Genomic DNA, 26,311 nt, shown 5'->3' on the forward strand with positions numbered 1-26,311 from the left:
GACAGAGTCTCAGTCTGTTGCCCATGCTGGAGTGCAGTGGCACAATCAGGGCTCACTGCAGCCTCGACCTCCTAGGCTTAAGCGATCCTCTGACCTCATGCCCCCAAGTAGCTGGGACTATAGACATGCACCACCACACCCAGCTAATTTTTTGTATTTTTAATAGAAATGGAGTTTCGCCATGTTACCCAGGCTGCTCTCGAACTCTTGGACTCAAGCATTCTGCCCACCTCAGCCTCCCAAAGTGGGATTACAGGTGTGAGCCACCATGCCTGGCCCATATTTTCTTTTCTTTCTTCTCCTTTTACTTCTTTTACCTATTAAATATGTAAGGAATATAGATATTCAGATTGACAAAATATATCAAGAAAATGGGGAGACTGAGGCAGGAGATCACTTGAGGCTAGGAGTTTGAGACAAGCCTGGGCAACATACTAAGGCCATGTCTGTACAAAAAAAATTGCAAATTAGCTGGGTGTGGTGATGTGCCACTGTAGCCTCAGCTACTCAGGAAGCTGAGGCGAGAGGATTGCTTGAGCCCAGAAGTTTGAGGATGCAGTGAGTTATAATCACACCACTGCACTCTTGCCTGGGAAGTAGAGTGAGACCTAGTCTCAAAAAAGAAATTTTTTTTTAAAAGTTCTAAGTTAAATAACTTGGTCCCTGTAACTTTTTATGTGTCATTATTGCTCTAGATCTTGGAAACGTGTGACTCCAGGAAAGATGAGCTGGCATTGCTTGTCAGTTATAAGATAGTCATGGCACTTTTGCCATTTCCCTGGGTAGTTCGAGTGGCTGTGCCAGTGCTGTGCTCCTCCTGTCCCCGGGGTGCCTGCTCAAGGAGAGATCTGACTCTGTGTGTGTGTGTGCGTGTGTGTGTGTGTGTTTGCCCTCTGCTTGTGTTGCTTCCAGGCAGTGATGCTGGACTCCACAGACGTCAACCTGTGGTATAAGATTGGACATGTGGCCCTGAGGCTCATCCGGATACCCCTGGCTCGCCATGCTTTTGAGGAAGGGCTGCGGTGCAATCCTGACCACTGGCCTTGCTTGGATAACCTAATCACTGTACTCTACACCCTCAGTGATTACACAAGTGAGTCATGCTTTAATGCTTTCTTCCATGTGCCAGTGGTTTTTGGAACAGCAGAGGAAAGGTAATTTGGATAAACTGAAAGCCAAAGTTAACACTGAAGGGCTTTGCCAGACTGTCAGGGAGAATGGAAATGTTCTTAGATTTCTGCTTTATTCTGCATCTCTTTCTTGATTTGTTAAATGCCTTGTAGTAATAAAGTAGCATGTTTTCTGAATGATTTTACTTTTGGCTGCCTAATTTTATTTTTTATTTTTTATTTTTTTGCTTTGCAAGGTTTTGTTTGTTTGACAGAAGAAATGGCTATCTTATTTCCTCCCTGCACTGTCCCATTTTGTGTGTCTTAGTCTGTTTGGGCTGCCATTAAAAAAATACCATAGATTGGGTGGCTTAAAGAAATTGGCTGGATATGTTGCCTCACGCCTGTAATCCCAGCACTTTAGGAGGCCAAGGCAGGCAGATCACTTGAACCCAGGAGTTTGAGACCAGCCTGGGGAACATGGTAAAACCCCATCTCTTCAAAAAATACAGAAATTAACCAGGCTTGATGGTGCATGACTGTCATCCCAGCTACTCGGGAGGCTGAGGTGGGAGGATTGCTTCAGTCTGGGAGGTCGAGGCTGCAGTGAGTCGAGGTTGTGCAACCGCACTCCTGTCTGGGTGACACAGTGAGACCCTGTCTCAAAAACAAAACGAAACAAAAATAAATATTATCTAAATCAAATGTGGGTAAGACTTGAGGTACAATTCATCCTGAGACAAAATTCCTCTACAGTTGTGAACTTGTGAATACAGATAAATTATGTGCTTCCAAAATACAATGGTGGAACAGATACAGGATAAACATTTCCATTCCAACAGGGAAAAATAGGAAAGCAGGAAAGGGTGATGGGTCCCAAAACTTAGCAAACTTAGCAAGGCAAATTTGAGGTCCTAAGGCTCAGGAATAATTCTCTTTGCTCCGCCCTTGATGCTCCGCCCTTGATGCCCACTGAGGTGGCAACATCACCCTCATGGCACATAGGTAGAGGAACAAGCCCCACCCTTTTGGCTTGGCAAGATGCTAGGTTGAGACATCCTGGCCTATGTAAACTGGAGAAGTGGCCCCACCCTTTAAGGAACTAGCCCTAGCCTCTTGGTCTGTGGTGGGAGTGGCAGCTCAGATGATCCTTGAATCACCTTTGAGGTTCTTCTTCCTTTTCCTTGAAGGATAACATATATTCTTGATGTTCTTTCATTCTTTCTCATTTTTTGTTCCCATTAGTCCCCACTAGTAGTGTTTCTGCCGGTATAATCCCACCTTTCTGGCTTCTGCTGAGGTACCTGATTAAATCTGTGGTTCATACCTCCACTGATCTTATAAGGAAATTGTTGGTCAGCCACATGCATAGTGTTCTCAGAACAAACTTTCTCAATTTTTGCAGTATGGATAGACAGAATTTTCTAAATCTTTAAGTTCTGGTTCCTTTTTGCTTAACAATGCCTTCTTATTTTCTCTATCTTAGCATTTTGGTATAAGCAGCCAGGAGGAACTGGGCTATGCCTTTAATACTTTGCTTAGAAGTCTCAGCAAAGTAGCCAAAATTTCATTGCTTACAAGTTCTACCTTCCACAAAACACTAGAACATAGACATAATTCAGCCAAGTGCTTTGCTACTTTATAACAAGGATCATCTTTTCTTCATTGTCCAATAGCATGTTCTTTATTTCCATTTGAGATCTCAGCAGAATTGCCCTTGATGTTTATATTTCTACGAACGTTCTGTACATGATTATTTATTCTCTAGGAAGATGGAAACTGTCTCTGTACTTCTTCTCTTCTCTTCTTTCTGAGCCCTTGTCAGAATCGCCCTTTTTTTTTTTTTTTTTTTTTTTTTTTTTTTTTTTTTGAGACAGAGTCTCACTTTGTCGCCCAGGCTGGAGTTCGGTGGCATGATCTCAGCTCGTTGCAAGCTCCACTTCCCAGGTTCATGCCATTCTCCCACCTCAGCCTCCGGAGTAGCTGGCACTACAGGCGCCCACCGCCAAGCCTAGCTAATTTTTTGTTTTTGTATTTTTAGTAGAGATGGGGTTTCACCGTATTAGCCAGGATGTTCTCAGTCTCCTGACCTCATGATCTACCCGCCTTGGCCTCCCAAAGTGCTGGGAGGCTGTGAGCCACTGCACCTGGCCCAGAATCACCTTTAACAATCCTTACATACCAATATTCACTTTTTCCAGTGTACTCCTCAAAACTCTTTAAGCCTATCCCCAGTTCTAAAGCTCTTTCCAACACCAGGCGTGGTAGCTCGTGCGTGTAGTCCCAACACTCTTGGGGGCTGAGATAGGAGGATTGCTTGAGCCTAGAAGTTCAAGAACAGCCTGGGCAAGATAGTGAAACTCCATTTAAAAATATGTTTTTTTAAATTAGCTGGGCGGGGTGGTGCACACCTGTAGTCCCAGCTACTTGGAAGGATCACCTGAACCCAGGAGTTAGAGGTTACAATGAGCCGTGATTGTGCCACTGCACTCCAGCCTGGGCTACAGAGCAAAACCCTGTCTCTAAAGAAAATTTAAAAGATAATTGTTTCCACATTTTTCGATATTTGTTACGACAACAGCCCACTTGTTGGTACCACTTTCTGTCTTAGTTCATGCTGCTATAACAAAATATGGTGGATTGGGTAGCTTAAACGAGAATTTATTTCTCTCAGCTCTGGAGGCTGGAGAGTCATTTTTTTCTCTTCCTTTTAAAAAGACAAATAGGAATAGGATAGAATGTGTTGAGATAGATGAGGCCTTGCTCAACCTTCTCACCTCCAGTTCTTGTTCTCCATAACCACTTTTTAAATCTTTTTAATTGAGGCAAAACATACACACAATAAGGTGCATAAATCTGAGACCTGTCAGTTTGTATACGTGAAAACATGTCAAGATACAGCTCATGTGCAGCGCCCCAGAAGGCAGGTTACTTTGGGTCCCTTCCACTTTTTACAACCTTCTAAGGCAACCTTGATTTCTCCTTTTTGTCACCAAAGATGAACTTTGCCTGTTGTTGAACTTTCTCTAGGTAGAGTCAGTTCCTTTTAAGGAAAGCGTGTGCTTTCCTTAGCCTGGCCCCTTCTGCTTGTCATCCTGCCTGTGAGCGCACCCATGTGGGGCACAGCAGTCACTACGTCTTCTTATTTTTGTGTAGTCTATTATGTGCGTTTGCACAATGTAGCCATTCTGTATGTGGGCATTTGGGTTATTTCCAGATTTGGGTTCTTAGTCATAACCTGCTATGAACATTCTTGTATATGTCTTTCAGTGAACATATGCACTCATTCTGTAGGTTGCCCCTCATTTCACTCCCACCAGCAGAATATGATAGTTCTACAAGGCCATGTTTTGACTCTAGCAGTTTCTTCTTCTGGAGGCTTTTAGTCTCTTCTTGGATGCTCCTCCTACAGTTTGGGACCATCTTTGGGGTTCAGCCTTCCTTCCCCACCAACTTCTTTAGTTCTTTGTACCCCTCTCTCATTGTAGGAGAAGTTATGCTTGGTAAACTCAAGTCTTTGTGGGAAGATTTGGGTTGGAGCATTGTATTAGGGTTCTCCAGAGAAACAGAACTAGTAGGATGTATGTAAGTATATAGAAAGAAATTTATTATAAGGAATTGGCTCATGTGGTATTGGTAGCTGACAAGTTCCAAGATTTAGAGGGTGAGTCAGCAAGCTGCAGACCCAGGAGTGATGGTGTATAGTTCCAGTCCAAGTCCAAAGGCCTGAGAACCAGGAGAATTGATGGTACAGTTTCAGTCTATAGGCTGGCAGGCCCAGGAAGAGCTGATGTTTTGGTTTTAGTGAGAAGGTAGGGGAAAAAACCCAATGTCCCAGTTCAAAGGCAGTCAGGCAGAAAAATTCTCTTACTCGGGGGAAGATCAGCCTTCTTGTTCTGTTTAGGCCTTCAACTGATTGGATGAAGCCCTCCCATATTAGGGAGGGCAATCTGCTTTACTCAGTCTACTGATTTAGATGTTAATTTCATGCAAAGACACCCTCGCAGACACACCAAAAATAATATTTGGCCAAAGTCTGGATATGCTGTAGCCCAGTCAAATAGACACATACAATTAATCATAACAGGGACTGAACTGATACATACACCTGTGAGAGCCCTGATAGCTTTGACAGTCATTTAAACAAAAAAATTAAAGCAGCATGTTAAATTGACTCTCAGGGCATTTTATACATTTGATATGAGTAGGGAGGAATGCTGCTGGGTTAAGGCCTGCTGATTGCGTCTTGTTCTGAGATTTCCCAGGCCTCCCCTCTGCAGGACTGTAGGGTGGCTAGTGAGTTTAACTTGCTACAGCTAGTGTGCCTACTGAGAACCAGCATCATCCAAGTGCTCAGTGCCTTCTGGGTTTTCTCTCTGGAAGTCATTGATGGCCACCCTTCAAGTTTCATGTGGTCTCAGAGAAACCATGTCCCTTATTTGGCTGATGCAGGCACCTTTGGACCATCTGTTGAGCAGCTTGGACTGTGCTGGGATTGTACAGACCTCTCCTTGCTCACAGGCTGCACAGCTTTTGTGCACCTTGGGGCGTGAGGCCCTGCTGAGCATTGTGGCCAGTCTCTGCTCTCTCCTGCCAGCCACACTAGGAGCGCATCACTTCCTCCTCTCCCAAGGCTTCCATGTGCAGATTTCTACTTGTGCTCTGGTTTTCCTCCCTGTGTTGCTTCTCACTCTTAGGTGCTTCATTTTCTAGTTATTCTTGGTAGGAGTGACTTGCAGTCCACCTGCACCAAATTGAGAAGCTGGGCGGGGCATGATAGTGGTCCCAGTGTCTAGGCAGAGCTGGCACCCTGCTGCAGTATGCTGTTTCTCTGTGTGTTCACTGGTGAGACCTGGACTGTTCCCAATTACAAGTACTGAAAGCTTTCATAATTTATATCATAGGTCTGCTTTGTGAGTCCATGCCATCCCATTTTTTCTGTGTGTTTACCTGTTAGTGTCTCCATTCCTGGAGGGGCTGGAGTTGGCACAGGCTTTCCAGATTAATGACTTGAGGAGGCTCATTATTACATTGACATGAATGATGTACATGTCTTAAATTGCGGCCAGGCGCAGTGGCTCAAGCCTGTAATCCCAGCACTTTGGGAGGCCGAGACAGGCGGATCACGAGGTCAGGAGATCGAGATCATCCTGGCTAACATGGTGAAACCTCGTCTCTACTAAAAAATACAAAAAACTAGCCGGGCGAGGTGGCGGGCGCCTGTAGTCCCAGCTACTCGGGAGGCTGAGGCAGGAGACCCGGGAGACGGAGCTTGCAGTCAGTGGAGATCGCGCCACTGCACTCCAGCCTGGGCGACAGAGCAAGACTCCGTCTCAAAAAAAAAAAAAAAAAATGTAGGTAGCAGCTTTAATAGTGGGGTTTTTTTTTTAAAAGGAGGAAAATTGGAAAATACAGGTAAGCAAAATTCAATCAGTTTTATGTGTATAGTGGAATCACACTATGTGACCTCTTTTGTCTCCTGCTTCTTCCCAGTACTGTATCTTGGCCTTCTTTCTGGTCAGTAAGCACACTCCTCGACCATCTGTGTAGTGGCTGCTTGGCAACCCATTGTGTGAATTGGACATAATTTATTTAACCAGGTGCCATGGTGGGACAGAGTGGTTTTGAGATTTTTTTTTTCCTTGAGACAGGGTCTTACTCTGTTGCCCAGGCTAGAGTACGGTGGTACTATCACAGCTCACTGTAGCTTCGACCTCCTGGGCTCCAGCGATTCTCGCTGAAGTGATTCTCAAGCGTCAGCCTCCAGAGTAGCTGAGACTACAGGTGTACACCAACAACCCTGACTAATTTTTGTATTTTTTGTAGAGATGGGGTTTCATCATGGTGCCCAGGCTAGTTTCCAACTCCTGGGCTCAAGTGACCTGCCCAACTCGGCCTCTAGAGTGCTGGGATTGTAGGCATGAGCCCTGTGCCTGGCTATTTCCAGATTTTTTGAAGGCTGTTTTCCAATTAGCCAATACATAATCACTGTGAGCCCTGTTGGATTTTTGCAGTAGTTCCTAGAGGTGGGATTCCTGGGTCGAGGATCTGTGTGTAATTGCCTGTGGTCCTCCAAAAAGATCCTATGGTCTGTCCTCTGCCAGAGTCTTTGGTTCTACTCACCTTGCAGTGCCCAGTCTACTCTGGGTCTTATTACTAACCTGACTGAATTAGTTCAAGTGGTATCTCATTATTGTTTACTAGGCATTTCTTTGATTCTAGGAGTGGGAATATTTTCCTGATGTTAACTGGCAAGGCCAGAGCTTCTGAGTATGGTCCCCGAAGTCATAAACTGTTTCTTTCCCCGCCAGCATGTCTGTACTTCATCTGCAAAGCTTTGGAGAAGGATTGCCGGTACAGCAAAGGACTGGTCCTCAAGGAGAAGATTTTTGAGGAGCAGCCTTGTCTCCGGAAGGACTCTCTCAGAATGTTCCTCAAATGGTAATTCCTTCTTCTTCCCATGCCATGTGTGCACGCTCTCCTGTGTGGCTGGTGAAGGTCAGGAGCACGTCACATTTTCCCCTCAGGTCCATGGATGGAGCCCCTGTGCTCTGGGGCTTCATGCCCTGCTGCAGCCCCTCATCTAGTGAACTGACTTTGGGCTGCCTTGTTTATCACCCACCTGTACCTAATCTTGGCAAGGCCTCCTCAGGCCGCCTGCTGCCCACCTCTCCTGCTGCCCTGCCAGCTTTCAGTGTTCGCTAGCTCTCCTCTGGATGCTTGGGGCAGCCTGCTGCCCAGCTTGCCTCCTGCCTTTCCCCTCCCAGGATTTTATTCCCAGTGCTGCCCAAGATCAGTGTCCCAAACATGCTTCTGATCATGTACCACCCCTGCCTTGCCTCTAGGACACAGCCGGTGCTCAGTTGCTTTACCAAAGAGGTTCTTTGCAGCCTGACTCCATAGTTCTCCCACCTCACCTCCTGCTTTTTCCCTCCCAGACTTCTTTTGTTAAGGCTGCGCCAACTCCCTTGCAGTTTCCAGGTGTGGTTCCATTGTGTGGCATCCTATCTTCTCACCCTGGCTCCCACTGCGCTCTAAACTGTCATGCCATCTTCCCACCTCTCCACCTGTCCTGCCATTGCCCCTCCTTTGCCAGGTGTCCTCCCACAGGCACACTTCTGAGGTGACCCAACAATACCTGCTCCTCTTGCCCAGACTGTCCTAATGCCTGCCAGCAGGGCTACACCTCAGAGCTGCTCGCTTTTGAACTTATCTGTTTCTCAGGTCACCTCTCTGTTGCTTTCTGAGCTCTAGCTGCCCTTCCCCCGAGCCCTCCAGCCCAGCCAACTCCTCCTGCCTTCTGGTCTTCCTTGGCCCTGGAACACACCTGTAGGGGTTGATTAGTAGTGATTTATCTTGGCGTCTATCCCCTGTGAGCCTATCCTTCTCCTGAGGGAACTGCCTGTTGGCAGAGATAGGAACTGAGAGAACATCTGTCATGAGGGAGCTAACCTTCGTGAGGGAGACAGATGAGAAGCACATGAAACAGATAAATCCCTGAGTAGTTCTGCAATGTAACCCTGCTGGGAAGCACCAGGACAGTGGGCAGGAGGGCAGGTGATGCTGGGTCGCCTCAGAAGTGTGTCTGTAGGAGGACACCTAGGGCCTCCCAGCCCATGCCCTTTCTGTATTTTTGGGTCATGATACACTTTGGTGAGCTTCACTTGTCCGATGACTTTTTGTTGGCATGGGCAGTATAGGATAGTTAAATTCTTTAAAGATTTTCTAATAATAATTGGGAGACAGATTTTATTTTTCTGTGGCTTTTCAGATATTATTGAATATGAAAACTCTTTCTCTGCCCAGTTTTGAATTGTCAAAGGAACAAAGAATATTAGCCATTTCTAGTGTATGTGGGTATTAAGAAGGCTATTTACTGCCCTCCCCAGGCCAGACTTAAGTGGTTATTTTATTCTTAGGAAGAAACAATACACATTAAAAGGTATTAACCTAAATGCATTTTTGTGTGTAAAATTTCAGCCTCGGTTCTAGTTTGTAACATTTTAATTTCTCCCTGTCTCACATGCTTTTAGTGACATGTCGATTCATGATGTTTCGGTGAGTGCAGCTGAGACGAAGGCGATTGTAGATGAGGCCTTGGGGCTGCGAAAAAAGAGGCAAGCACTGATTGTGCGGGAGAAGGAGCCGGACCTGAAACTTGTACAACCCATTCCTTTCTTGACGTAGGTTGTCTAGCGTCTCTGGGAGTGCTGGGTCGGCCAGTAGGCCCTGGTGTGGGATACTGCCCTGCACAGGAGGGAGAGACCTTGAGGCTTGATCCTGGGTTGGTGGTATGGATGGAGGCTGGGTGCATAGTGGCCAAATGGTTGGAGGTGCATGCTTGCTTCATTACTAAGAAGCAGATCAGCTCTCTCTCAAGTACATCCAGTCTCAGTCCCTTTTTGCTGTTGCTGTTCTTGACCCCAGCCACCTGCCACATTCCTGTAAGGCCTTTCTCAGCCTGTCCCATCTAGGAGGGGAATGGAAACTAACATTTGCCAAGCACTTGCCAGGAGGGAACTGATGCTCAGAGCAGTTAAATGGGGAGCCCAGAGACAATCCCAGGTCTGGGCTTCCCTGCTCTCAAGTCCATGTTTTCCCTGTAGGGCCATGTGGGGAGCCCTGCGAGATGGGCCTCAATATAGTCCTTGACAGCCCCATGATGTGAGAGTCTCTCTCCCTCCAGGAAGGGCAAATTGTATTGGCAGTTCCCTGGAGTTGGGGTAGTTTAGTCCCTTAGCTAGCTCTGGAATTCAATGTCTGTATTTAAAATTCTGACATTGAATCACTAAGTTTAGCATGACTTAGCAGTAGCATTCCATTTCTACTCCCCACCCACTACCTCCACCCCATCTGCTTACTCTGAGGGAGCTCTGGCCTGGATCAGACTGACCTGAGCTGGGTCCAATCCTGGCACTCCTAATGCTATGAATTGGATGACTCTGGGGACATTAGGAGCCACTCCCTAGCAATGGGGAGAGCAACATCTCTCTCGTAGGGTTGTCATGATAATGACATAAAATGTGTAGGGCTAGCACAGAGGCAGCACATAGCACCCACTCAGGAAGGGCTGGCTCTGATGCGTATTATTATGACTGGCTGTGAGTTTCAGCATGTGGAATTTCCCAGAAATATTTCCATACCCGAGCACCGAGATGGCCAGGAAGAAAGGGCTGTTCTTCAGGCTGCTCTAGGACTCCTGTCTGGTGCAATTTCTTGTATTTTGTCAGCTGGATTAGGGTCTTTCTCCCATCTGAGTGTGTGCTCCCCAACTACAGGGTTGGGGTTTTGAAAGGGCCCTGGGGTGCCTCCCTGTTACAGTGAAGGAGGAAAAGGCCTGAGAACACTACAAGGGATTGTGGCTATGTGACTGGAGAACAGAGGGCTGGGAACTGGCACTGTGGCCACCCTCCATGGTGTAGTGGGAGGGCTAAGTGGAAGCAGGAGGGAGTTACACTTAGTAGTTAAATTTGGGATTTGGTCATTAAAGGAAGAGTGTAGATTTCCTCTCTGGTAGCAGAGGACATGATGCTTTTATAGTAATCTCCATCTATTCTAGGGGTCAGCAAAACTTTTCCTTTAAAGAGCCAGATGGTAAACATAGTAGCCTTTGTCAGCCATGTACAATTTATGTTATATATTCTTTTCTTCTTTTTCTTTTCTTTTGTTTTTTAAAAACAATTTTTTAAAAATGTGAAAACCAGCTGGGCATGGTGACTCATGCCTATAATCCCAGTACTTTGGGAGGCTGAGGCCGGAGGATCAAGAGTTCAAGTCCAGCCTGGGCAACATAGTATGAGTCAAGAGTTCAAGACCAGCCTGCGCAACATAGTGAGACCTCATCTCTACAAAAAATAAACAAAATTAGCCAGATATGGTGGCACATACCTGTAGTTCCAGCTACTTGGGAGACTGAAAGGGGAGGATTGCTTGAACCTGGGAAGTCAAGGCTGCAGTGAGCTGTGATGGCACCACTGCACTCCAGCCTGGGTGACAGAGCAAGACCCCCGTCTCAAAAAAAAAAAAAAAGAAAAAACAAAATGTGCTGCAGGGCACAGTTTACCACCCCTGGTTTCCTCAGTGCCTAGTAGGCATGAGCAAGAGCAAGGCACGAGTAAGGGAAATGGTGTATTTAAGGCATTTGACACAACCCAGCCAGTGAGCAAATTCTTCCTGTCTAAATGTAACATTAACTGAAGGCAGGAAAAAGAAGAAATTCCTTGTAGCCCTGGGAGCCTCCATTGTTTAGATTCTGGATTTTGAAGCACTGTCCTTTTTTTTCCTTTTTCTTTCCTTTTTTTGTTTTTTGTTTTTTTTTGAGATGGAGTCTCACTCTGTCGCCCAGGCTGGAGTGCAGTGGCATGATCTTGGCTCACTGCAAGGTCTGCCTCCCAGGTTCACGCCATTCTCCTGCCTCAGCCTCCCATGTAACTGGGACTATAGGCGCCCACCACCACGCCCAGCTAATTTTTTAAAATTTTTAGTAGAGACGGGGTCTCATGGTGTTAGCCAGGATGGTCTTGATCTCCTGACCTTGTGATCCGCCCATCTTGGCCTCCTAAAGTGCTGGGATTACAGGTGTGAGCCACTGCGCCCGGCGAGCACTGTCCTTTTCTTTTCTTGAGACAGGGTCTCGCTCTGTTGCCCAGGCTGGAGTGCAGTGGTGCAATCTTGGCTCACTGCAACTTCTGCCTCCCAGGTTCAAGCAATTCTCCTGCCTCAGCCTCCCAAGTAATCAGAATTACAGACATGCGCCACCACGCCTGGCTAATTTTTGGTATTTCTAGTAGAAACGGGATTTCACCATGTTGGTCAGGCTGGTCTCGAACTCTTGACCTTAGGTGATCTACCCACCTCGGCCTCTCAAAATGTTGGGAGTACAGGCATGAACCACCGTGCCAGCCTGAAGCACTGTTCTTTTATTCCTTTCTCAACACTTCCTGGATGCTGGCTCTGTGCAGAGGACTGTGCTCTGTGCTAGGGGCGCAGTGTGGCAGGGCCTGGTCCCTTGCTACAAGTGATCCCGGGGGTTGTCAGTTACCCAGAGAAAGGAGCACATGCCTCAAGCTGATAAGGGCTGTGAGGAGAGAAGCACAGTGCTGGAGGGCCTCTGAACAAGGTTCTTGCTGCTCTAGGGGTTGGGGAAGGCTGGGTGGTGGAGCTGCGGTCTGACCGAGGCACAGGCATTGGCTAGGCAGAGGGCTATGCTGTGGGAGGGTACGTTGCATCTGGGCAGAGGGAAGCCAGCCCAAAGGCCCAGTGGGATGTGAGAGAGTGATTTTGTTGAAGGAACTGAAAGACAGCTAACGTAGCAGGAGTGCAGGGGGTGGTGTGAGACGAGGCTGTGCAGCAACATGAGGCCAGGCTGAGCAGTTGGTCTTTAGCCTGAGGCATTAGAAGCAATTAAGGGATGGATAAATGGATACATGGTAGCATACCACACAGCATACTAGACAACACACAACCTTGAACCCAACACAGAACACACAACACAGAATGTGAAATACAAAACACAATATAACACACCATGCCATACCCCAACAAAACACACAACAATCTCCTGTTGCCATCCAGCAGGCTCCAGCCCGTTTGGTAAATCCACTGAGATGCTGCTCCCAACGGGCCCTGCCCATGGTCCAAGTTCTTATAGACCATGTCCCTGTTGGCAGTCCCCAACAGGCTCTCCGCATGAAACAGATTAGTGGCAGCAGAGAAGTTCCACAAGTGTTTTAAAGACTTGACCTTCCTGGGGAGGAGTTTTTGAAGTGAGTCAATGGATTTCATACATGCCTTGTTGAGTCTGAAAGTGCCTCAGGCCAAGATGCTTATGGGGCTTCTGCTGCAGTGAGGTGCAGGTGGATGCCAGGTCCCTGGTCCAGCTTTGGCTGCTGCACCTTCAGTTCAGCCATGTTAGACTCAAGATTTCATCAGTTATGACAGTGATGAAACCTTGATCACCTCCCCCACCCCCATGGAGGTGGTAGCTCCAGGAGCAGCTCTGCTGCCTCTGTGCAGGCAGGCCATTTTTCCCTATGCTTGGAGTATTCCTCTGACAGGGTGGTGATCAGGTGTTGTGGCCCTCTCCCTGTAGCTGGAAGTGCCTCGGAGAGAGCTTGCTGGCCATGTACAATCATCTCACCACCTGCGAGCCCCCACGTCCCAGCCTTGGCAAGAGGATTGATTTGTCGGACTACCAGGACCCCAACCAGCCTCTTGCATCCTCCATGGTGGTAACTCCAGTTAATGTGATCCAGCCAAGCACTGTCAGCACCAGCCCAGCTGTGGCTGTCGCTGAGCCTGTGGTCTCCTACACCTCTGTGGCTACAACCAGCTTCCCACTGCACAGTCCTGGTCTGTTGGAGACAGGCGCTCCTATGGGTAAGCAGGCCCCCTGAATTTGGCTTCTGGAGAGACCCCGTTTACTGAACCCAGCAGGAATGAGACTGTTGGGGAGCCCTGCCTCTTTAGAGAGAAGGGTCATGCTGACACTCATGACTCAAGTGGAAGTGGGAGCCCCCATCCCTAGAGGAGCCTCTCAGCCTGCTCACAGTGCCACAGCCTGTCAGGGCCATTTCAGCTCTGAAGCCCCTGCAGTGAGGGGGAACGGGGGATCAGGATGCAGCTCCTGCTCCTTGATAGTTCCCCCAGGACCGTTTAATGCCTTGGCTGCCACATTCTGGCATGAAGGTCTCTCTTACTCACTCGTAACATGGAAGCTGGCAAAGGTCCCCTCTGCTGGTCCTGCTCTCTTGCTGACGGTGTACCTCCTGAGTTCTTTGATCTTAGAAAACAAAGTCAGCAAAGTCACCAACCACCGTATGTTTTATTGATTTTTATTATTGCTAGAGTTGTCAGAAGTTTTTGACAAAAGCTTCCGAGCCTTTTCTTGATTTCTATGTCACTGAAAAAAAGAAAATCTGGTAGATATAGAAGTTTCTGAATAAACGTGCACGTGGTTGTCTCTTTTTTACTTAATCATACATGACATTCTTCCGTTGCCATATAGTTCACACTGTTTTTTTGCTCTTATCATATTGCTGAGTGCTCAGAGGGTCCTGGGTAGGGTCAGAGTCACTCACTCTCTCTGTTCTGGGTATATCAGGTGAGACCCCAAAGTTCAGCCGACCAGTGAGGGGATAGGAGGGTGAGGGTGTTGCTTGCTTTGTAACTGTGGAAAGTAATCTTGAAATCTGGCTTGTGGGTCCTGTGAAGTCAAGAAAGGTGTGAGAGTTAAGGGGTTTCAAATTAATTTTACTCGGGATTCTTTGTTGTTGAAGAAGAGATGGAACATTTTTGAATGTCGAAGAGTTTAATGCTAGTAGATTTATAAAAGAGGGAGATTGATGTGTCTGTATGGTGCGTTTTTTTCACCGCTGCCACCGTGTAAGATTTTAATTTGCATTCTTTGTGAAGGTGATATTTCTGGGGGAGATAAGTCCAAGAAAGGGGTAAAACGGAAGAAGATTTCAGAAGAGAGTGGAGAAACAGCAAAACGGCGGTCTGCCCGTGTCCGAAACACCAAGTGCAAAAAAGAAGAGAAAGTAGACTTCCAGGAGCTTCTGATGAAGTTCTTGCCGTCCAGGTACTCTGTATTTTTTCTGATTGTCAGAAACAAACCCACAAACCTCCAGCATACACCATCAATAACATTTCTCATTCCATTGCCACCCTCTTTTCTGATCTCCTCCTTTGTGTTCCCATAACATCTGTGCAGATGTCTGAAGCACCAAATCTCACTGGAGTGGGATCTTAGATTTTTCTCGCCTCTCCCCACCTCTGAAATTCCTGAAGGCAGGAGCTTTGACTTGTTCATCTTTTGAGAGCTAGAAGGAACATACTCATGTCCCTGTGTATTTACAAGACATCTAATTGTTGCTGGGAGGCAGCGGGGTGCTGTGCCCTGAAAACCCCATGCAGATGCAGATGCCCTGAAAACCCCATGGAGGGGAGCTTCCCTTCTGCTTTCAGGGAGTCCGTGTCTACTTGATTTGCTCCAGGCTCAGCAGGATTCCCTTGCATTCTGAGAAGGTAGAGGAGGAGCTTGTGAAGTATTCCTGGGTCTCACTCATTCTTAGTGCTTCTCAGGAGCCTAGGGGACAAGCAGGTACCAGGCTCCCCAGAGCTGGGAGGGACTTGGTTCCCAGTGCTTCTTACTTAGGTTTTCACCAGTCCTTCTGCTTTTTGTCCTTGCCTGCTCACCTCCTGTAGAGGCTTTAGGGTCCTCAATTTCTGAGCCCTTCTGGAGTTTATGGTACCAGTGGATTGGTTTCTTAATACTCCGCTTCCTCCTCCCTTTGCTGAGTGGAGAGGCCTGTCTCGGCAGACACCATTCTTCATTTGCACTGGACCATCTGCCTTCTAACAGTTGTCTGGTACATTTTGTCTGCTGGGGCATCCTCGCCTATCTTCTGTCTTTGTGAGTTTATACCTTTTTTATTTCTTCATTGTTACTGGAATGGAGTTTGGGAGCTAACCATGTGTGTTCAATATGCCATCTTTAAACAGGAGTTAAACTAGCAGTGGTTCTTTCCCATGACAGTTTATTTCAGTGAAACTAACATCAAAGTGGTGAAGGAGAAGCCAGAAGCTTTAGGTGGATTGTAAATTTATTTTACAGCAAGATTCCTAATTTTCTTAATTTGTTATCTTTCTGAGGTGAAGGTGAAATGCTTAGAAATAATGATTGTTCTCAGTACTTGATGCAGGACCAAAGTGGGGCTACAGTGCCTTCTGATGAATTTTTCTTAAGGGGTAATACCAGAAGAAAGTTTCCCTTTGGAAGAGCTGCAAGATTGATTGTTCTTTGGTTGATGGTGCCAAGAGATTTGAGTGACCCTATATTCCCCTTAGCCCTGCTTTTTACTCCAAGGTCTTGTTCCCCTGTCCCATTTACCTGAAATGGTTTTGACTTTCTTTTTTATCTTTATTTTAGTTGTTGGTTTCCTTTGTGGTTTAGTGTCTGCTCCTTTGTTTTTTATTTTTGTTAGAGATGGGGTCTTGCCCTGTCACCTAGGCTGGAGTACAGTGGCACAATCATAGCTCATTGTGGCCTTGAACTCCTGGGCTCAAGGGATCCTCCTGAATAGCTAGGACTACAGGTGCACGCCACTATGCCCAGCTAATTTTATTTCTTGTTTTTTGTAGAGATGAGGCCTTGCTGTATTGCCCAGGCTGATCTTGAACTCCTGGCCTCAAGCCATCCTCCTGCCTCCACCTCCCAAAATGTTGAGATTACAGGCTTGAGCAACCACACTCAACTTAATGTCTGCTTCTTTGAATGGTCAAGGCAAGAGCAACATGGTAGCTTGCCTGATGGAGTCGCCCTGGGAGTGTGTGCAATACGTGAATGAAGACATTCACAAGTGCCCTGAGTGTTTATGCTGCAGGGGTTCTGGGTTGAGGGAACATCACAAGGTTGGCTGAAATGGGTCCTTGGGAGGAGTGCCTGCCAGGAGAGGTGTCCCCAGTCCCAAGACTGGGCCCACCCACAGCTTTGTGAGGAGCTATGGAAGGACCAAGTTCAGATGGGCTTGATGTGTCCCCCAAACTCCCACCTATCTGTCTGCTTTCCACCTTACTTGTTGGGCTCCCATGAGGCCCTAGAACACACAGGTACTCTTCTGGCCTGTGCCTTTGTACCTGTTCTTGTCCTGCATCTTTGCATTGCCAGCCCTTCTCCTCCTTCAGTGGCAGCATGAACATCATCCCCTCTCAAAGGCTTTGTCTGACCTTGCTCTCTAAAGCAGAGCCCTTTTGACCCAGAGTGTCAAGCACTCTGTTGTGAGGTGGTCCTTATTTGGGTTAGTTTTGTGTACCTGCTGATTGGCTGTGTCTCTTTAGAGGGTAAGCTTACTGCAGGCAGGATCTACCACATTTAGGGCTGCTGTATTCAGTGCCTAGCACAGTGCCTGGCACATAGCTGGTGCTCGGTAATCATCTGTTGATGAGATGAGTGAACAAGACAGGATACACACCAAATGCTAGCTCATAAAGCCCTGGAGAGAGGCAGAGCCTGCTGGAGGCCTGGGTTCTGGACCCCACTACCCACTTATTTTAGCTACCTTCTTCCTGGCTCAGATTTGGTTTCTCTTAACAGGAAGAGTTCAGATGCTTGTGTCAGAATGTGTGTTGTGACTTTGTGATTTTGGCATGTTACATGCAGGTTAAGAAAGCTGGACCCTGAGGAGGAAGATGATTCCTTTAATAACTATGAAGTCCAGTCAGAAGCCAAACTGGAAAGCTTCCCAAGCATTGGGCCTCATAGACTGTCATTTGACTCAGCCACATTCATGGAATCTGGTAGGAATTGAGCAGTGTGACCATTCAATTTGGGAATTCTTCTTCCCACTATCCTATAACCTGCTTATGTTTTGTTCTGTGAGAATGGTTCTGGGGTGTTTTTTCGTGTGGCCAAGAGTCTGCCTGGATTAGTCTTGGACCTGAGCCCTGTGGTCAACTTGGAGGTCTTCTGAAATATCTAGACTTATACTTGCTGTGCGTTCTTATGGCCAAATTCACAGGCTTCGCTTTGCAAATTGAATGTGTATAAGCACACTTGTTGAGTGTGTATCAGTATATAACTGCTGAGTGAGATTAGTGCACATGGCAGCACTTGGAGGTCTGACCTTTCGATGTCCACCTTAGATATGGAGATTCAGAGAGGCTCAATCATAGCTGCTGAGGGCTGGAGCCAGGCATTGAACCCAGTAGCCTGATCTCAGCACCACAACGTGGTATCATGTCCACCTGGATCAGATGGTAGAGGGAGGGAACAGTCTTTACTGTCCCAAAGAAAATGGGAGATCCTGGCATGGAAGGTCCTCTTTGTTCAAGTCAGGTTGTTCTTGCTCCCTGGGCAGAAAAGCAGGACGTGCATGAGTTCCTGCTGGAGAACCTAACCAACGGGGGCATCCTGGAGCTGATGATGCGCTACCTGAAAGGCATGGGCCACAAGTTCTTGCTAAGGTGGCCTCCAGGCCTGGCGGAGGTCGTGCTCAGCGTCTACCACAGCTGGAGGAGGCATAGCACCAGCCTGCCCAACCCGCTGCTGAGGGACTGCAGCAACAAGCACATCAAGGTTGGGGGGAACCTCTCAAGGGCTGGTATTGAACTGGGACCAGGGCATGGGGACAGGGATCTTGCATGGGTGTGGGGCTGCTGTTGTGTTTGGCTGCATCTACTTGTGGGCCTGGAACCTGGGCTTTTTGTGGGTGTTGAAGCAGGAAGTCACTAAACCGGGTTTGTGCCTAGAAAGCTCCCTGATGGCTGAGTGGAGGATACACTTGCGGGTGAGAGTGGGCTCAGGGGGCTGTCAGGAGGCTGCTGTCATGCCAGGTGAACAGTGGCTGAGATCCAGTGGTAATAGTGGGATGCTGGATTGTGGTTGCAGAGCTGGACATGGGATGTGTGAGGGAATGAGAGTCATGAGAAGGGCTTCTCGGGTTGTGTACTGAGTCAGAGGAAGGCTTGCCAGGAGAAGCTGGAGAAAAGGGAAACATTTGGTTTGGTTTGAGGTGGCAAGGACTGTGACTGAGGCTTTTGTTGTTGTTGTTTGAAACAAGGTCTTGCTCTGTTGCCCAGGCTGGAGTGCCGTGATGCAGTCACAGCTCACGGCCTCAACCTCCTGGGCTCGGGTAATCCTCCCACCTCAACCTCCTGAGTAGCCGGGAGTACAGCCTTACACCACCACACCCGGTTATAGTCCCAGCTACTGGGGAGGCTGAGGCAGGAGAATGGTGTGAACCCGGGAGGCACACCTTGCAGTGAGCCAAGATCACGCCACTGCACACCAGCCTGGGTGAGAGAGTGAGACTCCGTCTCAAAAAATATATATATTTGTTTTGTTTTTTAGAGATGGGGGTCTCACTATGTTATGATGTTATGATGTCAAGACATAACAGGCCATAAATGGCCTGTGACTATTTTTAACAGATGATAAAACAGCAGAAGCTAAATAGGGTGCTTAGAGAAGCGTTGGGGGCCGCCAGCAGTAGGGGCTGAGCCTCACTGAGCCTTGTCTTCCTGCTGCGTTCCACACCCCAGCCTCCTCCACTTGGTGCCTCCTAGAGCTTAAGGGAACACAAGGTGCTCTGGCCCCGTACTCCTGTTGGAGATGGGACACTGAATGCTGAGGCAGGAGCACCAGAAACATTCAGGGATGCCTGGTGGTCTTTCTGACTTGTGAGCACAGGAGGTAGAGGAGCTTGTAGGTCAGCCATCCCTTGCTGGGCATCCTCCACTGGGATACCTCGGGACTACCTCCTGGCAACTTCTTCCCACCAGGCCATGCTCCCCTGGAGCAGTTGTGAAACAGCAGGAGGAACCAGGGCTTTGATCCCCAGGCAAAGCAAGCTGATGATAACTTTCCAGCTGTGCCCACTGGGCAAGTGCCTTCTCATCGCTGAGCCTCAGCTTCCTCAAGTGCCCTGGGAATGGTATACCAGCTGCCCAGAACTTTTTTTTTTGAGACTGAGTCTCGCTTGTTGACCAGGCTGGAGTGCAGTGGCACGATCTTGGCTCACTGCAAGCTCCACCTCCCGGGTTCACACCATTCTCCTGCCTCAGCCTCCCGAGCTGCTGGGACTACAGGCACCCGCCACCATGCCCGGCTAATTTTTTTTTTTTTTTTTTTTGTATTTTTAGTAGAGACAGGGTTTCACCGTGTTAACCAGGATGGTCTCGATCTCCTGACCTCGTGATCCACCTACCTCGGCCTCCCAAAATACTGGGATTACAGGCGTGAGCCACCATGCCCGGCCAGCTGCCCAAAACTTTTAAGGGTTGAATTCTGTAATTTGGATGCAGTGTCTGGCCCAGCACTTGGCAGGTGACAGGGTTGCCTCTTCAACAGGACAAGAACTCTGAAGACAGGTCTCCTGGCCCCTCCCAAGTCTTGTCCCAACATACATCCATGTGGCTCTTTTTATGTCCTGAAGAGTGGTCACTGATTATCACTTATGAAATGGCAAGTGAATAGAAAGAATTATATTTTTATCAAAAAGTAAAGTTTAGTTTTGTTTCTTTCCACTGCCTCCTACCCCCAACACTGAAGAGGCTTTGTGATACTGTTCTTGACTTTCCTATGCCTGTCCTGCAGGACATGATGCTGATGTCTCTCTCCTGCATGGAGCTTCAGCTGGACCAGTGGCTGCTGACCAAAGGCAGAAGCTCTGCAGGTAGGCGGCATTATGTGTTCTGTGGCCAAGCTAATTTCTGAACCCCCCAGCAGCTGGGAGAAAGCTGAAGTGGGGAGACTGAGTTATGGTATTTAGACTTACATTTATAGTAGGCACATTTTTTGGGTTGGCTTGTCGGGGTCCCAGGGAAATCTCCTGGATACTCAAGAAGTGGTTAGCAGGAGCTAAGCCCCCAGAGGGAGCCACCAATCTGCTTTTGCTGTGAAATAGAAGGAAGTGGGATCTCAGTTTTGGTGTGACTATTCAATGCAGTGCTTTATGTAGCTTCAGTAATTTTTCTGGTGATATGGATTGTTATTGTTGTTGTTGTTGTTGTTTTTTGAGACAGGGTCTTGCTCTGTCACCCAGGGTGGAGTGCGGTGGCATGGTCTTGGCTCACTGCAACCTCTGCCTCCCAGGCTCAAGCGATTCTCCCACATCAGCCTCCCGAGAAGCTGGGACTACAGACGTGTTCCACTATGCCCAGCTAATTTTTGTATTTTTTGGCAGAGATGGGGTTTCACCATGTTGGCCAGGCTGGCCTTGAACTCCTGACCTCAAGTGATCTACCTGCCTCTGCCTCCCAAAGTGCTGGGATTACAGGCATGAGCCACTGGGCCCAGCTTCATTCTGACTTTTAAACCACCACCTGGTGGAATGTAGATATGCTCAATGCTGTCTGTAAAATTGCTTCCCCTTGCCCCTGACTCTCAGGGGGGATCTCTGCATATCTTTAAAGTCTTAACTGGTCCAACCTCTCTGATGCCTGCCACTCAGGGAGCTGTAGGGCTCTGAGGGGCCCAGGGTGGCCCTGGAGATAGGGTGGGTGTGGTTAGGGCCGAGGGCAACTTCTGAGAAGCAGAAGGGCATTAGGATGCTACACATGAAGTTGACTTGTTGGCCTCATGGTTTTTAGTGTCTCCTCGGAACTGCCCTGCTGGTATGGTGAATGGCAGATTTGGACCTGACTTCCCAGGAACCCACTGCCTTGGTGACCTCCTACAGCTGTCGTTTGCCTCATCCCAGCGTGACCTGTTCGAGGATGGTTGGCTGGAGTTTGTGGTCCGTGTTTACTGGCTGAAGGCTCGCTTCCTGGCGCTGCAGGTTGGTTCCATGGTCAGCTGCTTGGGGAGTATGCCCTGACACCCAGCAGGATGGGCAGAAAACTGACCATGTTGAGGGTGTGTGTCTGTGTGTGTGTGAGTGTGTGTGTGTGTGCGTGCATGTGTACATGCATAGCACCTGCCCGGGCACTGGGCTTGGCATGAGAAAGTGCGACACGGTGGGGAATTCTCAGCATCTCAGACTTCCAAGCTTGATACCAGTCTGTAAGCAGCTCTTCAGCATAACCACAGAGCTCTGGAAGGCATTTGCTCTGCCTCTGCCTCCCCTACTCAAGATTGCCTTGGCATCTTGACTGTTTGCTTATGTTTTCCTGAGAGAGCCTGAGCAAATGAATAAACAGATACAGAGCTTTCTAAAAGGGAATTATTCACCTGTTTTGTGAGAGTTCTGGGAAAGCTTCTCTTCAGAGCCTGGTCTGGAAGGCCAGGATGGATTGGCTGTTACCTAGTACCTTGCACATGGTGGTACTGGTACACTGTGGTAGAATGAGTCAAGAGATTGCCAGGGCCCTGTCAGCAACCATTTAGTCTAAAGGAAGCAACACTGTTTGATGTGAAGAACACTACTTTTGGAATTAGGACAGGCCTAGCTCCCAACTCTGGCTCTGCTCAAGTGTCCTCAGTGTTTTCATCTGCAACATGGGGTTTATGATATCTACCCTCACAGAGTTGATAGGGACTGATCATTCAGTCAACAAGTATTTATTGAGCCTGAGCTACATGCCAGGCCCTTCTTAGGGATTACAGTAGTAATTGGTAAAAACCCCACCCTCATGGCCTCCACAGTCTAGTGAGATCAGAGGTGTAAGGCATCTGGCACATCATAGTCAATCTTATGCTTTGGTCCCCTGACTTGTTTTCCTTCTAACCAGGGAGACATGGAGCAGGCCCTGGAGAACTATGACATCTGCACAGAAATGCTCCAGAGTTCCACTGCCATCCAGGTGGAGGCAGGGGCTGGGCGAAGAGACATTGTCATCCGGCTACCCAACCTCCATAACGACTCTGTGGTTTCCCTGGAGGAGGTGAGTGAGAATTTTTGCTTGTTTGTTTTTTTCCCATAGATGAAGTTTCACTCTTGTCACCTAGACTGGAATGTAATGGTGCAATCTCGGCTCACTGCAACCTTTGCCTCCGCGGTTCAAGGGATTCTCCTGCCTCAGCCTCCTGAGTAGCTGGGATTACAGGTGCCTGCCACCATGCCTGGCTAATTTTTTGTATTTTTAGTAGAGACAGGGTTTCACTATGCTGGCCAGGCTGGTCTTGAATTCTGACCTCAGGTGATCCACCCACCTTGGCCTCCCAAAGTGCTAGGATTACAGGTGTGAGCCACTGTGCCTGGCTGAAAGTTTTTAAATGGTGTTTCTTAGTCAAAGATTTCTTGTGATTTGGCATAGTTAGCCCAGGGTTGACCTGTTTCTGAGGAACAAGAGAGCTTCCCACATTCTGAGCGGGGCCCCTGGTGGGAAGACAGAAGAGGCCAGGGAAAGGCTGCTCTAGTACACTGGGGCACTGCAGATCCCTGGTGGAAAGCAGGTATGGGAGTTCTCACCAGCACTATTTAGAAGCAGTCATTGGTCTGCTCTCCTGGCTGTGTGTGGCAGCCATCCCCGTGGTACTGGAAGGAAATACCAGCTGGAGGAGACCAGTATTGGGCTGGCCATGGGGTTGGGTGAGCAGTGTGTGGCCTATATGCCAGGTTCTACCCAGGTGCCACTTTATTCATTGTGCAGTTTCAGACCCTGCTGCAGTTCTGTATCTGTGAAATGTCCACACTGGCTGAAAGTGGCCTTCAGACTCTCCTAGAGTTGTTTCAGGGACAAGTTCAGGTACAGGGCTGTCTACATGCCAGGGCTTCATCAGGTCCTGCGTGTAGCGTATGACAACCTCTGGTCCAGGCTTGCTGAGTCTCTGACAGCCTGATGTTCCGTGGTTCTGCAAGACTGGTTCACTGACCTGTGACCACAAGGCTGTCCAGCTGTCTTGGCGGATGCTTTCCTGGAACTCCTTTGCTTCTGGGTAGTTTTTGGTTTTTGATGTGCTTGTTTTTTAAAGAATTGGATGCCTTGCCATTAATAGAAATTCTTTTAACACACACATTTAGTGTAAACACTGATGTATGAAGGAGGAGTCTAATTTTTGGGGGACTGGAACATAGTCTAATTTTTATTCTCCTCATCCAATTCTGATAAAAACAAACACTGGCCAGATTCGGTGGGGCAGGGGCTGAGGGGTTTACCCTCATACAGCATTGCCGGGCCTTTTTCAGATTGATAAGAACCTGAAGTCGCTGGAGCGGTGCCAGTCCCTGGAGGAGATTCAGCGACTGTACGAAGCCGGTGACTACAAGGCTGTTGTGCATCTGCTCCGCCCCACTTTGTGCACCAGTGGGTTTGACCGGGCCAAACACCTGGAGTTTATGACTTCCATTCCTGAGAGGCCAGCCCAGCTGCTTCTACTTCAGGTGTGTGCTGCCAGTGTCCCTCACACCCACTTGCACCTTCTCTCCTTGCTTGTTTGTGTTTATTCTCTGGAGGCTGTGTGGTAGGCTCACTTCCTGGCGCTGCAGGTTTACAGACATGAGCCACTGGGCCCAGCTTCATTCTGACTTAAACCACCACCTGGTGGAATGTAGATATGCTCAATGCTGTCTGTAAAATTGCTTCCCTTTGCCCCTGACTCTCAGGGGGGTCTCTGCATATCTTTGTCTTAACTGGTCCAACCTCTCTGATGCCTGCCACTCAGGGAGCTGTAGGGCTCTGAGGGGCCCAGGGTGCCCCTGGAGATAGGGTGGGTGTGGTTAGGGTCAAGGGCAACTTCTGAGAAGCATAGCATATGTGTTCTTAACACATAGCTAGAAGAGAGTGGATATCAACACCACTAAGCCCCCAGGAAGATGTTAGTCAGAAGATACGGTCAAGACTAGTGGAAAGTTAGAACCAAGGAGTGCAGGTTCTAGGGTTCTGCGTGGCTCAAGGTGATCCCCACACTTGACTCAGAACTTCTGCATGGCAGAGGTGGAAGGAAGAATGGTCAGGTCATCATCTGTCCATCTACTTGTTTATTCATCCATCTCGTTTTGTATTGTTTTTTAAGGTAAATATAAAAGTGGCTAAAATATCTGTACAGTGTGAAGAATCAAGATAAAATAAAGACCCATGTAGCTGAAGAAAAATAACACTAGCCTTATGTTTGAAGCCTCATGTGCCCTCCTGAATCCTTCTGTGCTTCTTTTCCTCAGGAGGTAAACTCTTACCAAGAGCCTGCCAGGGAGCTGGCAGCTGCTGGGTGCTGGGCAGTTATTCAACCTCTCTGAGCTCAGTTCCTCATTTCTAGGATGGGGATGACCAGTGTCCTTAGCTCAGAGTCCTGTTGTAGGGATTACACAAGTTAATGTGTGTTGGCACCATGCCTGTCACTAGCAGGTGCTGTGGAGGTACTGCTGTCATCGTTGCCACCATCCTCAGGAGAGTTGAGTTGGCACCGAGATAAATATGGAAGATAATACTCAAAATATGCTTAGTGGCATTGAGTCCTGGTCCCTTATGCTTCATCCTACTAATCACATTGTGTTTTTTATCTTATTGGGTACTTCCCTTTCAATTTGGAAAGAGTCCAGTCTTCTCTCAGGTTTTTTGCACAGATTCCACAAAGCATTTTAATCATTAACATTCTTGAACTGGGAAATAGTTAAGAGGTGCAACTGTGGGAACAAATGGAAGCACCTCAGTCCTGGGGAAAGGGGAAGAAACAGTTGGTTTGGGGAAGCAGAAGGGAGAAGAGGGTGGAGGGAAGGAGGCTCCAGCTCCTGGCAGAGGAGGTCAGTTGGGCCCAAGCCAAGATCAGGGGATGAGATGCGTGTGACCTCAGTTACCTGGCAGGCTTCAAGATGGCCCAGCATGGCTATGTGTGGGAGGGACAGCCAGTGTACCAAGAAGGGTGCTGGGATGGAGAAAGTGGGGAGAGGCCAGTGGACTCTGCCTCCATAGGATGCCCTCAGTGCTCAGATGTGGTCTTGCTCTTACTGTCTTCTAGAACAGCTGGATGTGACAGGATACCCCATTGATGGGGCAGGAGCTGCTGCTTGGGCAGGCACTGAACTGTGATAAGGGCTGTGCTTGAGGTATGGGCCGAGTGCTGTGGAAACGCCTGCTTTTTGTGAATTAAGGACTCCAGATTATTGCTCAGTTTTGTATTGAGAGTGTTTTCTTATTGATTTGGAGTGCTTTTTGTATATTAAAGATAGTGATCTTTTTCTTAACAGATCTTGCAAATATTTTTTTCCCAATTGTTTGCTTTTAAATTGCCGAGAAGTTTTGAATTTTTATGCTGTCAAATCTTTTGATATTTTCATACATGTGTGATTTTGTTCATTGCTCATTGTGGTTTTTGTTCCTATGCTTAGACAGTCTTTCCAAGAGTGGAGAAATATTCATCTACTTCTTTATTTATTTTTTGAGACAAGAGTCTGGCTCTGTTGCCTAGGCTGGAGTGCAGTGGTGCAATCTCAGCTCACTGCAAGCTCCGCCTCCCGGGTTCACGCCATTCTCCTGCCTCAGCCTCCTGAGTAGGTGGGACTACAGGCGCCCACCACCAAGTCCAGCTAATTTTTTGTATTTTTAGTAGTGATGGGGTTTCATTGTGTTAGCCAGGATGGTCTGGATCTCCTGACCTCGTGATCCGCCCGCCTCGGCCTCCCAAAGTACTGGGATTACAGGCGTGAGCCACCGTGCCTGGCCTTCATCCACTTATTCTACACACATAGCTTGAGTTTTTATGGGGTGCCTGGCACTGGGCCAAGAGGAAGGCTGCTCCATGTGCTGGAGGGGAGGCTGACAAGAGACCCATCAACAGAGAGATAAAAAGAGTATTTGCTTTTGTTTTATTCCTGCAGAGTTAATGT

At 48.0% G+C, this 26,311-nt stretch overlaps 1 protein-coding gene across 7 annotated transcripts in view; it reads left to right on the forward strand.

Moving 5' to 3' along the window:
- Nucleotides 1-26,311, forward strand: part of CABIN1 (calcineurin binding protein 1) — a 161,658-nt gene that overhangs the window by 22,779 nt on the left and 112,568 nt on the right. For all 7 annotated transcript variants that reach the window (XM_007975151.3, XM_007975152.3, XM_037995408.2 and 4 more), the window contains 11 exons: nt 913-1,093; nt 7,421-7,550; nt 9,143-9,292; nt 13,201-13,487; nt 14,523-14,691; nt 17,272-17,408; nt 17,969-18,186; nt 20,206-20,284; nt 21,201-21,388; nt 22,281-22,433; nt 23,678-23,872. In XM_007975151.3, coding sequence (XP_007973342.1) covers nt 913-1,093; nt 7,421-7,550; nt 9,143-9,292; nt 13,201-13,487; nt 14,523-14,691; nt 17,272-17,408; nt 17,969-18,186; nt 20,206-20,284; nt 21,201-21,388; nt 22,281-22,433; nt 23,678-23,872 — 1,887 coding nt within the window. The remainder of the gene's footprint in view (nt 1-912; nt 1,094-7,420; nt 7,551-9,142; nt 9,293-13,200; nt 13,488-14,522; nt 14,692-17,271; nt 17,409-17,968; nt 18,187-20,205; nt 20,285-21,200; nt 21,389-22,280; nt 22,434-23,677; nt 23,873-26,311) is intronic.

Source organism: Chlorocebus sabaeus, chromosome 19, assembly GCF_047675955.1.
Source record: "Chlorocebus sabaeus isolate Y175 chromosome 19, mChlSab1.0.hap1, whole genome shotgun sequence".
NCBI lineage: Eukaryota > Metazoa > Chordata > Mammalia > Primates > Cercopithecidae > Chlorocebus > Chlorocebus sabaeus.